We start from the raw sequence: 15,543 nt of genomic DNA on the forward strand, positions 1-15,543 counted from the left end.
TTATTTTTCGAAAGTATTCATCTCTAGAAATTACACACAAATCTACTTCTGACTGATACAAAAGACTGTTTCTCTACTTTTTTTTTCAAGTAATTATGTATGTTTGGCATCTAAATATCTAATTATTTCCCTGTATTTCAAGCAGGTAACGTATGACTATTTAACCAAAGGAGAGAGGTGTGAACTGGGAGAATTTAAGCAGGAGCGTCATCAACACCTTTGCACTGTCCTCATCACAGTGGAGAAGAGTCCAAGTTTATGCAAGAGTATTGCAGATCTTTGGCAGATTCCAGCTGTGGCCATGACTCAAAGTAACGGGGAAAACCCCCAAAGGACCCGTAGTGGTCTCCACCAGATCCGGGCTGGGATCCAGAACCAGTCCCTGCTGGCCAAGAAGAGAGTGGAGAATATTACGAAGAATGATGTAAAGGGATTCTTTATCAGAAATGCTTTTGTGATTCTAACAATTGCTGCGGTTATTATTGGTGAGTAACACTTTTGACTTTCATTTCTATCTTGCGCTTAATTTAGTCGCAAAGTTTTGTCAGTAACTCAATTAAAGGTTATCTACATTTGCTGCATCATCCTATGATCCATGAATCTAGTGTAACCAACTGCAGCACAGCAGGGGCTACGCTATCCAGGAGAAGGAAAGAGGAGACGACTTAAAGCAACTCACCGGATGAGCAAACAGAGCCCTGATGAACTTAGCAGACTGGCCTTAACATGACCCTCTAGCTGACCTTTGACCTGATGCCATTAACCTCTGAATTTTACCTGGTGGGAAGAGAAGCAGGCCCACCCTCAGTCTGCACATCTGCAGCCTTGCTAGAGTCGCACCATGCCATGACAGACATATTTGACTGATATTTCTCCCATCGTGCCGCAGGGTCAGCCACCTGGACTTGTCAGTAGAAGACTGCTGGAGTTGGCAAAAAGCTGACTGTGACATTCTCTGACATTAAGAGAATAAAGGACTCACATTTGGGGAAAAAAAAAAGAGTTAAAAACGCAGGGGCTAAGTTATCTCATAATGCTAGCAAGTGCTAACATTTACCTCATATTTTGTCAACACATAACATTTTTTTGCAGGCTTTTATTCATAGCAACAACTCAGAAATAAGTTGTGGGGTTCAAAACTTTGCTCAATGATACTCCTTTTACCTGCTAAACTCCTACTGCTGAGTAGAGTTTCTGCTCTTCTTAGATATATATGAATTGTTTTTTCTTTTATTTTGTATATTACTTTTAAAATAAACTCTAGCAAATTGCCCACTTTCATCCGATCCTCACTGCAGGTATAATCCTGGGATTTGGTCTGCGCCCATACAAAATGTCTTACCGTGAAGTGAAGTTCTTCTCTTTCCCTGGAGAGCTGCTGATGAGAATGCTCCAGATGCTGGTGCTGCCTTTGCTGGTCTCTAGTCTTATCACAGGTATGAACATTGTGACAGTTTTGTGCAATAAAGATATATATTTTATAAACTCATTTTATGTAGGTTTTACTACTTTGGATGGTTTTTGTGGAAGATTCTGGAAAAATGGTTTGTGCTTTAAATTTTAGTTTTTAAATTTTTTTTTTTAATAAAGTTTTCAGTCTGTTTAAGTCACATTAAACATGACTCATGTATGAGTTTAATACATGTTTCTTTTACACTAAATGCATCCTTTTATTAATCATAATATTATTATATGCAGTATATGGGAAAGTGCTGTAATCAGTCAAGTCTGTTCCATGTGGGTGCAGAATTATTACAGTAATAGGATATATTTCTATAACACTTTTCCAGTCATGTTGACCACTCAAAGCGCTTCAGGGGTGTCAAACTCCAGTCCTCGAGGGCTGGTATCTGGCAGGTTTTTGTTGTTTCCCTCTACCAATGCACACACACTCATACCTTGAGGGACACATCAGGGGGCTGTTCACTGTCTTGCCCAAGGACACATGTCCTGACTGCAGTCAGGTTGATGGACTACTGCTCTTCCTCCTGAGCTACAACTGCTTATTACCTTATTATCACAGTACTTATCACATTGATTAAATCTGGAACAAATGTCTAAACAAGGAGAAAAGGTTATTTGTGACCCTGTTTTTTGTGTATTTATATCAAACAATTTAGACACACCCCATTCCTTCCAGTATCTGTTGATATTACATTATCTCTCAGCCTAACACTTACCTGAGTCATCTCATGGCACATTTTATCACATTCTTAAGTCATTATAAAATCACTGTTTGGCAAGTGGCGTGTGTTTTCTTTGTAAGACTCAGCATTGACTGTGTTGTTTGGTGTTCTGTGACTCCACTGACCAACCTTCACCTCATGAGTAGAGTAGAGTAGTGAGCCAGCTGCTCATTGGACGCTCTTTGTTGCTTTTGGGTCCAGTTGCAAAAGGGGGTTAAGACAACCCCATGAGCAAGAGAAAGATGTTCCAACTTGGAGTTCGGCTTTGACTTGCGGGCTTAACCTCTGTGCCAATGATTTTCATCTCGCAAATTCTACTGTGAAGAGTTTGTGGTAGGGGTAGAATTTATTGCATTGTGGTGCACTATTTCAGAGAAAAATAAAATAAATAACACATGGGTGACAGTTTATTATGGATCCCAGCCTCTAGTCACATGTTTCCAAAAACTTTAGTTGCCAAAAAGGCTGCAACGATTTGTTGACAAAGTCGACTTCAACAATGAAAATTCATCGACGCAAAATTTCATTGTCTACATGTCGTGTTATAAACGCCCGTAACAGCTTTGCCAATAAAACGCTGCACCAGACAACTTAACGCCATTTACCAACCACAGCTTTTCACACAGTATGAGAACTCTAAACACCAAGCAAATGACGCAAAGCACCACAGGAAGTGCTGGGGGCAGTATTTTCCTGCAGTGTCTTTGTTTAAACAACGAAGAATAAACTGACCGGAGCGCAACCTATTTCCAAAGTTTGGGGATATTTCATGCTAAACAAAGTGTCAAACAGGTGAAATGTGTAGTCTGCCACATAGAGTTGGCGTACTACGGCAGCACGACAGTCATGCATGAGCATCTGAACAAAAGCACCCTGGAGTCATGGTTTCCAGCATTCCTGATGGCAAAGTTAGTGTTAGCGATTTGAGATGTGCTGTTGTTACCTCTGCAAAAGAGGTTATGTTTATACTGGTGTTTATCTTTTTGTGTTCAAGATAACTCAAAAAGTTATGGATAGATTTTCATGACATTTTCAGGAGTTCTTAGAAATGTGAAAAGAAAGTAGAGATTAAATTTTGGTGGTGAATGTTTTTTAAAAAAGATTCTGACCCTTGCTTACCTTCAAAAACCGGCTTTTTCAAGATGTAAATCATTTCAATGCAATTCTATGAATTTTAAGATGTTAAAATATTTCATTTATTTTGTTTTCCTTTTGAGGCAAATTCTGTACAGCTTGGATATGACACTATAGCTAAGTTTAAATGTTTCAAAATAAATTAGTAGTGAGCTGTTAAGCTTATATTTAATATTCAACTGGTTCAGGAGTCTTTTAACTTACTAAAGGACATTATGCTGGGAATCAGCGAGACATTCATATGATGCAAATGAAGAGAATGGAATGAAACACAATGGAGCCTGTAAAAAGAGTTGTGTCAACTGGAAGGACAGATGGTGGGCGTGACTGAAATAATCGTGACTACTCGACTACTTGAAAAAATTATTTACAGATTAGTCGACTATTAAAATAATCATAGCTTGCAGCCCTAGTTGCCAACAATCTGAATACCAGATGGTTTGCTTCACACAAACTTTACTGTCAAATGTTGGGTGAGAGAGTCAATTGTCCGACATCAGTGTCCATGCAGTGATTGACAGGGAAAAAAGCCAATCTTCTGGCGGACAACAGAGACACGTTGCCAGATAATAGTCTGCTTTGTGCTGCAGTGGGGTGTAACATCAGCTTCCTCTGACATCATGTCACATGACCACAGTTGCAGCATGTGGAAATCAACAGAATACTAATCTGTTGTCAAGCCCTCTCCACATGTGCCCTCAGGAAAGTGTGATGTTTCATATTAACTATGGGAAGTCAGTGACAACATCACAGAAAGCACACTTAAAATCCAAAGCTTGTGTAATCTCCGTCCTTTAAAAAACAGACTTTAAACCAGTCGTTATGCAATATACTTCTTTGTCTCATTGTTTTCTCTTTTTATTGAAAGCAGTTTGATTTGGAGCCTGCAGTGTTTTATCAACAACATACCTCACATTTATATAATTTTAATGTGGAACAGAACTCATCTGCATCAGTTAGATTGTGTGCAATTACATGGTCTAAACTCATAGCTGAAAATTCAACCACAAAACTCTCTGAAATGCATGTCTGTCACGATTTAAATTTCAGCCAAGTCTACCACAGCTTTACAGATCAAATTTCTAAATGCAGATTAAGTAAACTGTTTAACTGTAATTTCCCAGTCTCTCGCAAACAAACTCCAAGTATTTCTGTAAACAAATACTTAATACCATAAACATTTTAAAGAACCTTAGCTTTACATTTACCCAATTTTTTTACACTATATGCAGGAATGCTCAAAAACATGCAACATCCAACAGTTTTGAGTTACTACTGGACATATGTGACTTTAAGCAAGACTTTACATCTTCTTCAGATAAAAACATCACAGTTTCTTCAAACATGTGGTCCCTTTTACAGAAGGGCTGTCACGCTCTCAAGACTGAACGGCGCTTTTATGTGAGATAGATTGTCCCATGTGAAAAAGCTTATCTGATCTAAAAGTGAGATTGAATTGAGAATCCAAAGGTTTGAGCTGACTCTGGGAAGTAGTCTAAAGGGGTCCCAGAGAGGAAGTCTGAACTGAATACAGTGGGGCCCTGGAAGGAAAGAAACTAAGAGGAACAAAGCTGAAAGACATGCGAGCACGGGAACCAAGGATCATGGTTTATGAGAAAGCAGCAGCATGGGCTTCATTGATAAAAAATAAAGAAATGTAAAGTTAATCATTTTCGACATATTGTCTCTTAGATACACTAATAACCATGTGTTTGCAACCAAATCTATATTGTTGTCAGGCGTTTCATTCTGAGTGTCCACAGGGACTATTTATAGACCCAACAGGTTTGCTGGACAAAGACAGCAGAAGAGGGCAGTGAAAAGCTGAAAGTATTTTATTTATTTTATTTAATGAGAACAATGCACATCAGTGAAAACTTTGTGCAAACTCAATACAGTGTGTAAATATGCCAGATTTAGCTAGAAGCTACTTTCCATCCGTAGTCCTCAAACATTTACAGACAAGACATAAAAAACATCAATTACTTTATACACACACAAAAAAAAATCAATCCACATACAATATAGTGCCCATATTAAACCTCATATATGTTGACAGAATTGATTGGTTTTAATGATTACTAAAGAGGAACGTTGTTTGCGGTGCCTCATGTATGATCAGAATTTATCCCTAAATGCAATAAAGTCAGGGGATCTTAAAAAAACAAATAATATAATACAGTGTTACACTCAAAAATATTTCTGTCAAGCCCAAACATTTCAGCTCTTTTTGTGAAAAATGAATTGTTCTTCTCTGATTTAATATTGTGTACAATGAGATAGTGCACGCATGTGGGTGCAAGTCTGCTTTTCTCCTGAAAACCTTTACCCAGTTTATGGTTCACATTTTTACTACAAAATGTATTACGTTATAATGTAATTGGTATTTAAAATCTAACCATCATGTTATAATGTGATATGGTCCAGTTTGTAAACTTTTTGTCCAGGTGGACGCTGTACACACAAGTGGTTTAGGCTTGTGTTACCACATTTTCTAGCTTGTGTCATGTTAAAACGATGTAATATTACTTTAAACATAAACCAAAGCTCAAAAAAGAGGTATATGCCTGTTTTACTTTTAATACTGTATTTTTAGGCGAAAAGAACTTTATACAGTTGTTTTGAACTCTTGCTTAAGGCTTTTTATCAGAACCTTGCCCCTATCACATTGTGATCCCAGAATTTCCTTGCATGGCCCAACTTCTCCAGGATGCAAACCTCTGTATTACACATATATTATACATCATACTATGCATCACGTTCTGGCTCAAACATAAATGAATGTTGGAAAACAGCATACCTGTCAAACTATTCTGTCAGTTACAAAATGATAACTCTTTAGTCTAGATGTATGTCTTCACAAGTCACAGCTTTGTCCACATCTCAGAAAACACCTTAAACTGAAATAATTACATCCTCTGTGGAGTTGTGGAGGGTGGCGAATGTAAATCTACTCAAGATTACCAATTAAATAAGTGAAAATGCTCATGTCAGGTATGTTTTTTTTCATGCTGTTTAAACTTCTTCTGATGAGGATTTGCACTTTGAGTCATAACATTTTAGTATCCAGAGACTTAAAGTGATGTTTTCTGAACTACATGCAGTATCCTGATATTAGGTGCCTTCTGGGAAGCTCTTACAGCAACTATGTCCTGTCTTTCACCCCAGATTCTACAAAGTAGCCTCACGTTGTTGTCTGAATAGTCCCCCAAATTACAAAGAAAGTCATTCTACTTATGCTCCTTCAATCTTGGTTCCTTTACTCATTTGAAAAGATTGAATTGGTTAGGCTGCGTCTGTTGTTGCCTGGACAACAGGCTGGAGATCATTGTGAGTACGTGTGGAGCTGACTAAAGTCAACAGCTTTTCCCAGGGCTGTCAGAGTGGGGATAGGAAGAAGCAAGTGTATAATTAAAGAGAACTGCAGCAATGAGTTCAAGTTGTAAAAAAAAAAAGCAGAGAGAGGAGAGGGAGAAGATCAGTGGAGGGGGACATGGGGCATACTGAAACAAGAGAATGTGATGGAGGGGTGTTAAAGAAAACAGATGAAAAATTTGGGAGAGGGAAATGTAGGAGGGGAGGCTAAAGTGGAGGACAAGATCAGAAAGAAGTGGACAAAAGCCTGAATGGACAAGTTGAGACAAGGGGATTTAAGAGGACCAAAGCTGGAGGATACACCCACACACTCTTAAATTCTTTGTGTGAGACATACTTCCTTTTCTAACCTCTGAACTCAACCTTCACCATCACAACTTAATGTCACTTTGAGTCTGAAAGTTTTTCCTAGAATAGCCACTAACTTTTTGTTTTAGGAAGTACAATTTTACAAAAAAAATTGTTTTCTTTGTTTGTTTGCCACCTTTGCCCCTATGCATTTTATTTAAAACTACTAGTTAAGAACAATTTAACCCACAGCCTTAGTAAAAGCTTCTAACTCATCTCTTTGGTGTACATGAACAATTTCTCTTTTCTTTTGTTTGTTTGGTGTCATTGCTTGACTGAGAGTACAGCAGTGACTTTTCATCCGAGCTATTAACTAGCTGTTTTGGATTTTGTATACTTTCATCGTAGCCTTTGTTGCTACTTTGCACAAGTTGCCTGCTGTAGCAGGAAACTTGCTGTTTGTTCTGAATCCTGCTGAAAAAACATTTTTTCAGCATAGAGTGTCATTTTTGTATTTTCTTTGTTACTTTCTCTGCTCTGGCATTGCCTCACTTCATGTTACATGCAAATACACCATTGTTGTATCATATTCTGTGTGGCACAAGTAATGAGTTTAAGTCAGACTGTTAATCTGTTACTGAGATCTCTGCAAACTGTGTCCATAACAAACCAGTGTCACACTCAGGAACACAGGGTTTTTCAAAGCCAGAAACACAGCATGTGCATTAATTGATGTAATTTTACATTAAAAATAAATAAATAAATAAATAAATCTACTTCTGTCACAAAATAGCAATGAGTCACATGTCTGGTGATTTATCCCCACAGATGTAAATGAATCTATAATATGAAAACCAATTGCTGCAGTTTTCCCTGGGTGATTTGCAGCAGGGTTAGTGTTATCCAGCAGTAAAGGTCAGAGTCAGATTGTGTTTCTTGCTGCTTTTTGTTGTCACGGATAATGATTCAGATAATCCAGATGGGTGTAATCCACCCATAAATACAGCACCTATTCCCAGGCTAACTGTATATGCATAGTGGGAGTTAAATTAGTGACACATCAATACAAGCTTGATTGTAATTATCAGACAAAAGAGGATGGAGGTATTCTTCCATTTATAAAACAACAGCAAAGAAAGAAAAACTCAGTCTGCATTATTTTAGTATTTATTTTAACTCTGTATTTGATATATACCATCACTCTGTTGATGACACCACATTTAGTGAGCTCTTCTATTATAGGAATCTTATCTTACTAAACATCATAGACCTTGTGGAGAAAACTGAAGAAGAAAGATAAGCTGTGAAAAGGTTGATGACTGACTTGACATGTGACTAATTTACTATACATGAAGTTATAAATTTGTAGCATTGTCGCTGCACTGCTGCTCCCTCTGCAGGAATTCCTGCACCTTACATGCTTGTCCATGCTTGTAATATAATGAGTCAGAGAGTAGGTACGAGATGATACATATTATTTTGATAAACCCATTGTGATTTACCCTTTTTAGGAATTTCTGCTCTGGACAGCCGCGCCTCTGGTAAAATGGGTATGAGGGCAGTGGTTTATTACACCACCACAACCATCATTGCTGTCTTCATTGGTATTGTGATGGTGCTCATTATTCACCCTGGAAAAGGATCAAAGGATGAATTCACCAAACAACAGCAGATAGAGCAGGTCAGCGCTGCTGATGCCTTTCTGGACCTTGTCAGGTACCTGCAAACATTTGTACTGCTTGAACAAGGCTAAAATGACAACAAGCATTCAGTAACTCTCAGATGGTCTCACTCAGATGGAGGTCATTAAAGTGGGACAAAGTGGGAAAGGAGTTATTGTATATTTATTAAACTTGAATTGAAATATGTATCAATCTGTGTTGTTGTCTCTTCCAGAAACATGTTCCCTCCAAACCTTGTGGAAGCTTGCACCAAACAGGTACTATTCCCATTTTGTTGCCTTTTTTTAGTTGCTTTTACACAAAGTGTTCATGTACTTCACAATATAAAAATTCTTTCTATGAAAATTCAGACACGATCATATCTTCAACAAATCAAGCTGTAAGTTTCTGTTTTCACCAAACAACAACTGTAAAAGCAGTTCATACTGTAGTCATTTAAGGGTGGGATGGAACTTTTTAGAGAACATCTGTCAATTTTTAGCTGCCAAAACCTTTTCCTTTGTACCACTTTCATTTCCTCATTCCAGAACAGGCACTCCTGTGAATTTGTGAAATTTTGGGCACCAGTTGGTAATATTACACATGGAAAGCACCAACAGCTGCATCCTGGAAGCTAATTCCAATCCAATCCAATCCAGTTTATTTATAAAGCACCGTTAAAAACAACAAAGTTGACCAAAGTGCTGTACAGAAAAAACAATAAAACATACATATTTACATCATAATGGGGCATCAGCACATTGTTAATAGTAAAACAACCCTTTAAATTAGTCAAACGCCAAAGAGAAAAAATGAGTCTTCAGACAAGACTTAAAAACAAGAAGCAATTCAGCCTGTCTAATGTACAGGGGCAGCTTATTCCACAACTTGGGACCAATAACAGAAAAAGCTCGGTCACCTCTCAGTTTACGCTTCGTCTTAGGAACCACAAGCAGAAGTTGATCTGTTAGCTTTTATGCTTTATGTTATGGCCCAGCTTTCTAGGGGTAACGGCCGCAACATAAAACAAAAGCATGCAAAACAAGATGCTAAGGTCAACTGTCATACAAAAAGATAACAATAAAACACATGAGGCCGTAAAGGCTCTTAAAACTACATCTAGAACCAGTCTCAAAGTGGGCGAGCTGTAGCCACCACACAGCTGCCACTGGATGAAGGAGCTGAACTTTTTTATACTGGTGTGGAGATGTGGTGAATCTTTATTGACTCAGAGGGCAGCCACTCAGCGATGCCAATGAAGGTAGGGTGATGCAGAGGATCCAATTCCAGCCAGGGAACGCCAGAGGATGTCTTCCACATTGAATAAGTAGACTGGTCAGAAGCAATTGGTGGTAGCTGTGACACTATACATTAATTTTTTAAGATTTAACAGGTTAAATGTTAATTTGTTTAATTTGTTGGGAATGTTAATTTTTTTTGTCCATATCAACAACATACGTGCACTGACTGTCAATTCGTCTGAATGTATCTTGTTCTTATTTACACATTGTTATGACATAGCGGGGAACCAATTATTAATCACTGAACACATTTGTCTTTCTATAAAATGCAGTTCAAGACTAAGTATGCCAAGAGAGTAGTTCATGTGACAATGACAGTGAACGACACAATATTTGCACCAAATGGCAGCAAGGAGATAACCCAGGAGGAGACAATCCCAGTTCCTGGATCAGTAAATGGAATTAATGCTCTCGGCCTGGTGGTGTTCTCTATGTGCTTCGGCCTGATTATCGCTAACATGAGGGAACAGGGACAACCTTTAAAAGACTTCTTTGACTGCCTCAATGAAGCCATCATGAGACTGGTCGCCATTATTATGTGGTAGGTACTAAAACTGTTATCTATCAATATAGTTCAATGTTTCCATACTAATTGGCAAAACACATTCATCTACAGGTACGCCCCCATTGGTATTTTGTTCCTGATTGCTGGTAAGATTGTGGAAATGGAGGACCTTTCAGTCATGGGTGGCCAGCTAGGAATGTACACTGTGACAGTCATCTGTGGCTTGTCCATTCATGCCTTCTTTGTCCTGCCAACACTCTACTTCCTCATCACCAGGAAGAACCCTTTTGTGTTCATTGCTGGGCTTCTGCAGGCACTCATCACTGCCCTGGGAACATCTTCTAGGTTTGTGAATGGACTGAATATTCAAATGGCACACAGAGAGGAAAGCCTCTGTATAATATAATTTGGTCTATCACCTTCTGCACCTTCTGTCTTCTTGTTGTTTAGTTCTGCCACATTGCCCATTACTTTTAAATGCTTGGAGGAAAACAACAAGGTTGACAAGCGTGTGACCCGTTTCGTGCTGCCTGTTGGTGCCACTATAAACATGGATGGCACAGCTCTATATGAAGCCCTGGCAGCCATCTTCATTGCTCAGGTCAATGATTATAGCCTTAACTTTGGACAGATTCTCACCATCAGGTATGTTTTGCATACTACAGGTACATCTCAGAAAATTAAATTATTATGAAAAAGTTCAATATTTTTCATCACTCATTTCAGAATGCAAAACCCATATATTACATAGATTCATTACACATAGAGTGAAATATTTCAAACATTTATTTCTTTAAATTTTGATGATTGTGATTTATAGATGATGAAAACCCACAATGCAGTGTCTCAGAAAATTAGAATATTACATTAGATCAATAAAAAATTTTTTTTAAAAAGAATATCTTGAACAGAAATGTCAGGCTTCTGAGAAGTATGTTCATTTCCATGCACTCAGTACTTGGTTGGACCTCCTTTTGCATGAATTACTGTATCAATGCGGCGTGGCAATGGAAGCGATCAGTGTGTGACACTGCTCAGGTGTAATGGAAGCCCAGGTTTCTTTGATAGCAGCCTTCAGTCATCTACATTGTTGGGTCTGGTGATTCTCATCTTCCTCTTGCCAATACCCCACAGATTCTCTATGGGATTCTGGTCAGGTGAGTTTGTTGGCCAATCAAGCACAGTAACACCATGGTCATTGAAGCAGCTTTTGGTACCTTTGGCAGTGTGGACAGGTGCCAAGTTCTGCTGGGAAAAAAAATGGCATCTATATAAAGCTTGTCAGCATAAGGAAGCATGAAGTGCTCTAAAATTTCCTGGTAGATGGTTGTGTTGACTGTGCACTTCAGAATACACAGTGGACCAACATCAGAAGATGACATGGCTCTCCAAATCATCACTGACTGTGGAAAATTTACACTGGACTTCAAGCATCATGGATTCTGTACCTCTCCACTCTTCCTCCAGACTCTGAGACCTAGATTTCCAAATGGTGCACCTTTTCCTTCCACTCAACTTTCCATTAATATGCTTGGATACAGCACTCTGTGAACAACCAGCTTCTTCAAAGATTACCTTTTGTAGCTTTCCCTCCTTGTGGAGAGTCAATGATCGTCTTCTGGACATCTGTCACGTCAGCAGTCTTCCCCATGATTGTGCAGCCATGTGACCCAGACTGAGAGACCATTTAAAGGTTATACCTTTGCAGGTGTATTGAGTTAATTGTTTGATTAGGGTGTGATATCATGACTTTTTAAGATTGAAGTTTTTCACAATATTCTAATTTTCTGAGACACTGCATTTTGGATTTTCATTATCTATAAGCCACAATTATCAAAATTTCAAGGATTGAATATTTGAAATGTTTCACTCTATGTGTAATGAATCTATAAAATATATAGGTTTTGTATTCTGAAATGATTGACCAAAAATGTTGAACTTTTTCATAATACTCTAATTTTATGAGATGTACCAGTACACTTTCATTTAAACTTTTTTTTTTTTTTACAAAATGGTCTAATTTGATATCTCTGCAACTCATCTTTTAGCATTTTCTCTTCGCTGAAATTAATTCTGCAACCGCAGGTTACAATTTTATTTATCACTGTGTTACCATTCTGCAATTTGACAAAGGATAGATCGAGAACAGCAGTTAAAAGAAACGCAATTAGGCAACCATATTTGGTGCAATTACCAAAGAATACTCAGAGGATCAAGATTAAGTTATTTCAGACCCAACAATGGATGATTTTCTGATAATTGCACTTTTACTCCTCAGTATTACAGCCACAGCAGCCAGCATTGGGGCAGCTGGTATTCCTCAGGCAGGCCTGGTCACTATGATAATAGTGCTGACGTCTGTAGGACTGCCCACGGATGACATTTCCCTGATCATTGCTGTTGATTGGTTCCTGTAAGTATCAGTGATGTGGACCTTTAAAAAAGATGGAAAAATCAATACAAAAGTCATACAAAAGTCAAATCAAGTAACATCATTTCAAGTTGTTTTCAAGCTGTAGCACTGTGTTATAACACATATGATTTAGGAAGTAATAAACAGGATTTAGTCATGAGGAAATAAAATACAGTGTAGTATGAACCCAATTAAATTTGAACCAGTCGAACATTTCAATATGCCACGCAGTAACGGGTGGATAACAGAACCACTGCCAGAGACACTCCCATCACATTCCATGTTCCTCAATCCTTTGGTTTTTTTAATTCAGTTAGCACCCAACCTCAAAGCAAGTCTTTTGTTTTGTCTTCTACGGGCTTTCTAAATTCTTGCCTCCAATTCACAAGTGACATTTTCCTGTCAACACATTTGCACGCAGCCTAAATGGTATAAATGCGCGATGTATTCTGTGTAATTGTTTGGAGAAGTGTTATCTCCTAACTAGTGTTTTCTTAGCAACTGCTGCTGATCCATCCAATTTTCTGTCCTCACCTCCTCTCCACTTTCCCTCAGGGACCGACTGCGCACATCCACCAATGTCCTCGGAGACTCAATTGGTGCAGGTATTGTTGAACACCTGTCTCGTCATGAACTGGAGAAAAAAGACCCAGAGGTGGGCAATTCAGTGGTGGAGGAGGCAGACATTAAGCCTTACCGGCTCATCTCCCAGGAGAATGAGTATGAGAATGAGAGGCCTGTGGACAGCGAGACCAAGATGTAGGAGCAATGTTTTTGTTCATAACTGAAAGCGTACTTTGGAAACTTGTTCCTCTGATTTGAACCACATTCTCAGTTAAGCCATTTGGGGCTTTCAGAGCTCCATTTCCCAGAAAGGAGCATTTGAATTAAATTAAATCTAAAGCCAAACATATCTCAGCCAAGTGAATTCCATGAATGTGTGAGGCTTCCCTTTACACTGCAGACTAGAAAGGGGCATTTGCTTTAAGTGTTTGGGCTTTGATGCCTCCTGGGTTGCATGACTGCCATAACGTGGCAGCTGTTTACTATTAAAGACAAAAATACAGAGCAGTGGTCTGAGGCCTGCTTTCATATCCAACTCTCCATTTAATTGTGTGGAGTAATGCCACCCACTAGAGGCCAGTAATTCCCTGTCAAACTACCACATCACGATACAGCACGTATGAGAAGAGTGTTTATTTCTGGCTTGTTGGTTTGTTTTACTTTAATGGTGTTGTAAATTTAAAAAAAAAATTAAGAGTAGCTGTAGTATAAATCTAGTTGAAGACTGATAAGATGTATAAGATAAAATGTTTGACCAAATTCTTTTGGGGGAAAAAGGTTCAATTAAAGGCTCAGTTCAGATATCTGTAGCTTTAGCTTGTACAATGTGCGTACAGATTTCCGGTGTAGTAATGAATGACACATTCTACCTTCAGACATGTTTTTTACTCTCAAAGCTTTCTAATGCAATAACATTTATTGTTGGGAAAACCACCCTGGTTAAATACTTTCTCAACTATCCACCAACCACGCACTTTTGTTTTAACCTCTGCCAAGAAGGTTATGTTTTCACCGGCGCTTATCTGCTTGTTTGTTTGTCTGTGCGTTTGTGTTCAAGATGACTCAAAAGGTTATGGATGGATTTTCATGAAATTTTCAGGAGTTGTTGGAAATGTGAAAAGGAAGAACTGGTTTAATTTTGGTGGTGATCCAGATCACCGTTTGGACAATATGGGGAGAACTGCGGCCCTTGGCGGAGGTTTGCGCTTTCCGAGTGCTTTTTTTTAGTTTATAAATATTTTCCTCCAACCAAAATCAAATACTACATGTTCATGAAAGATACCAAAATCAGTCCAGCCATGGTATTTTATGTGAATTTACATGGGAAAGCCATTAAGTTTCAACCAAAACTTATTAACTAAATTTTCAAAAAGAATATTAAATCTCTGGCTTTTATCAGAGATTACCAGCTTTTCATTAATCTTCATTCATTTTATTAATGATAACTGTTTGCTTGTCTTATCTTAACAATTACAAACAAATAGCTTAGGATAATTACAAAATTTCATCAGGTCTTATTGGGTTAAATAAGTTCAATAGAAGGCTAATAGTTTAGTTTTTATATTTGGCCTAAAACAGTATTGTTGTTCTAAACATTTTCAGTTCAGCTTCTAAATAAATAAAAGCTAAAGAATCAAATGATCCAACATTTACTCATATTAATAAAAAAGATTAATTTGGAATGTCACATTTAGGCTAGCTGGCTGTTTTATATATAACTAATTCAATCTAAAGAACAAATATAGCCTTTAAATAGGGATTGTTTGTATAGAAGATGTATCTGAATACAATGAGGTTGTACAGCGATATGTAGATAAATGTTTAAGTTAACTCTAGATGTAGATGGTGACTTGAAATTTGTGCAGTAAAGGTGGTATACCTACATTGTTATCACACTTAATTAAAACATTTTCAACATTTTAGTCCCTCTTAAAAATAGAAACATTGGAAGATTTTGTGTTTCTTTTTACACTTGTGAAAATTGAAAATTGCAGTTGGTTGTTGGTGCCTCATTTGTTATAACTGTTTTTCTCTGAAAGTTACATTTACGCACACAACTGAATAACTGGAGTTTTGTCTTACCTTGATATATTTTCTAATAAAAAGATAATAAAAA

General features: G+C 37.9%; 1 protein-coding gene across 3 annotated transcripts; it reads left to right on the forward strand.

The window, feature by feature from the left end:
- Nucleotides 1-301: 301 nt before the first annotated feature.
- slc1a3a (solute carrier family 1 member 3a) lies at nt 302-14,002 on the forward strand (the record flags this gene model as incomplete). Of its 3 annotated transcripts, XM_079252069.1 has the most annotated exons (9): nt 302-485; nt 1,299-1,436; nt 8,495-8,699; nt 8,880-8,922; nt 10,218-10,486; nt 10,562-10,795; nt 10,901-11,095; nt 12,729-12,863; nt 13,419-14,002. In XM_079252069.1, the coding sequence occupies 9 exons, from the start codon at nt 302-304 to the stop codon at nt 13,624-13,626; spliced, it is 1,611 nt and encodes a 536-aa protein (XP_079108195.1). In that variant the 3' UTR covers nt 13,627-14,002. The 3 variants fall into 3 exon arrangements, with proteins under 3 accessions (XP_079108195.1, XP_079108196.1, XP_079108197.1); XM_079252070.1 differs by lacking the exon at nt 12,729-12,863; XM_079252071.1 differs by lacking the exons at nt 8,880-8,922; nt 10,218-10,486.
- Nucleotides 14,003-15,543: the final 1,541 nt, after the last annotated feature.

The sequence above is a fragment of the Telmatherina bonti genome (genome assembly GCF_933228915.1).
Source record: "Telmatherina bonti genome assembly, chromosome: 13".
NCBI classification, from domain to species: Eukaryota; Metazoa; Chordata; class Actinopteri; order Atheriniformes; family Telmatherinidae; genus Telmatherina; species Telmatherina bonti.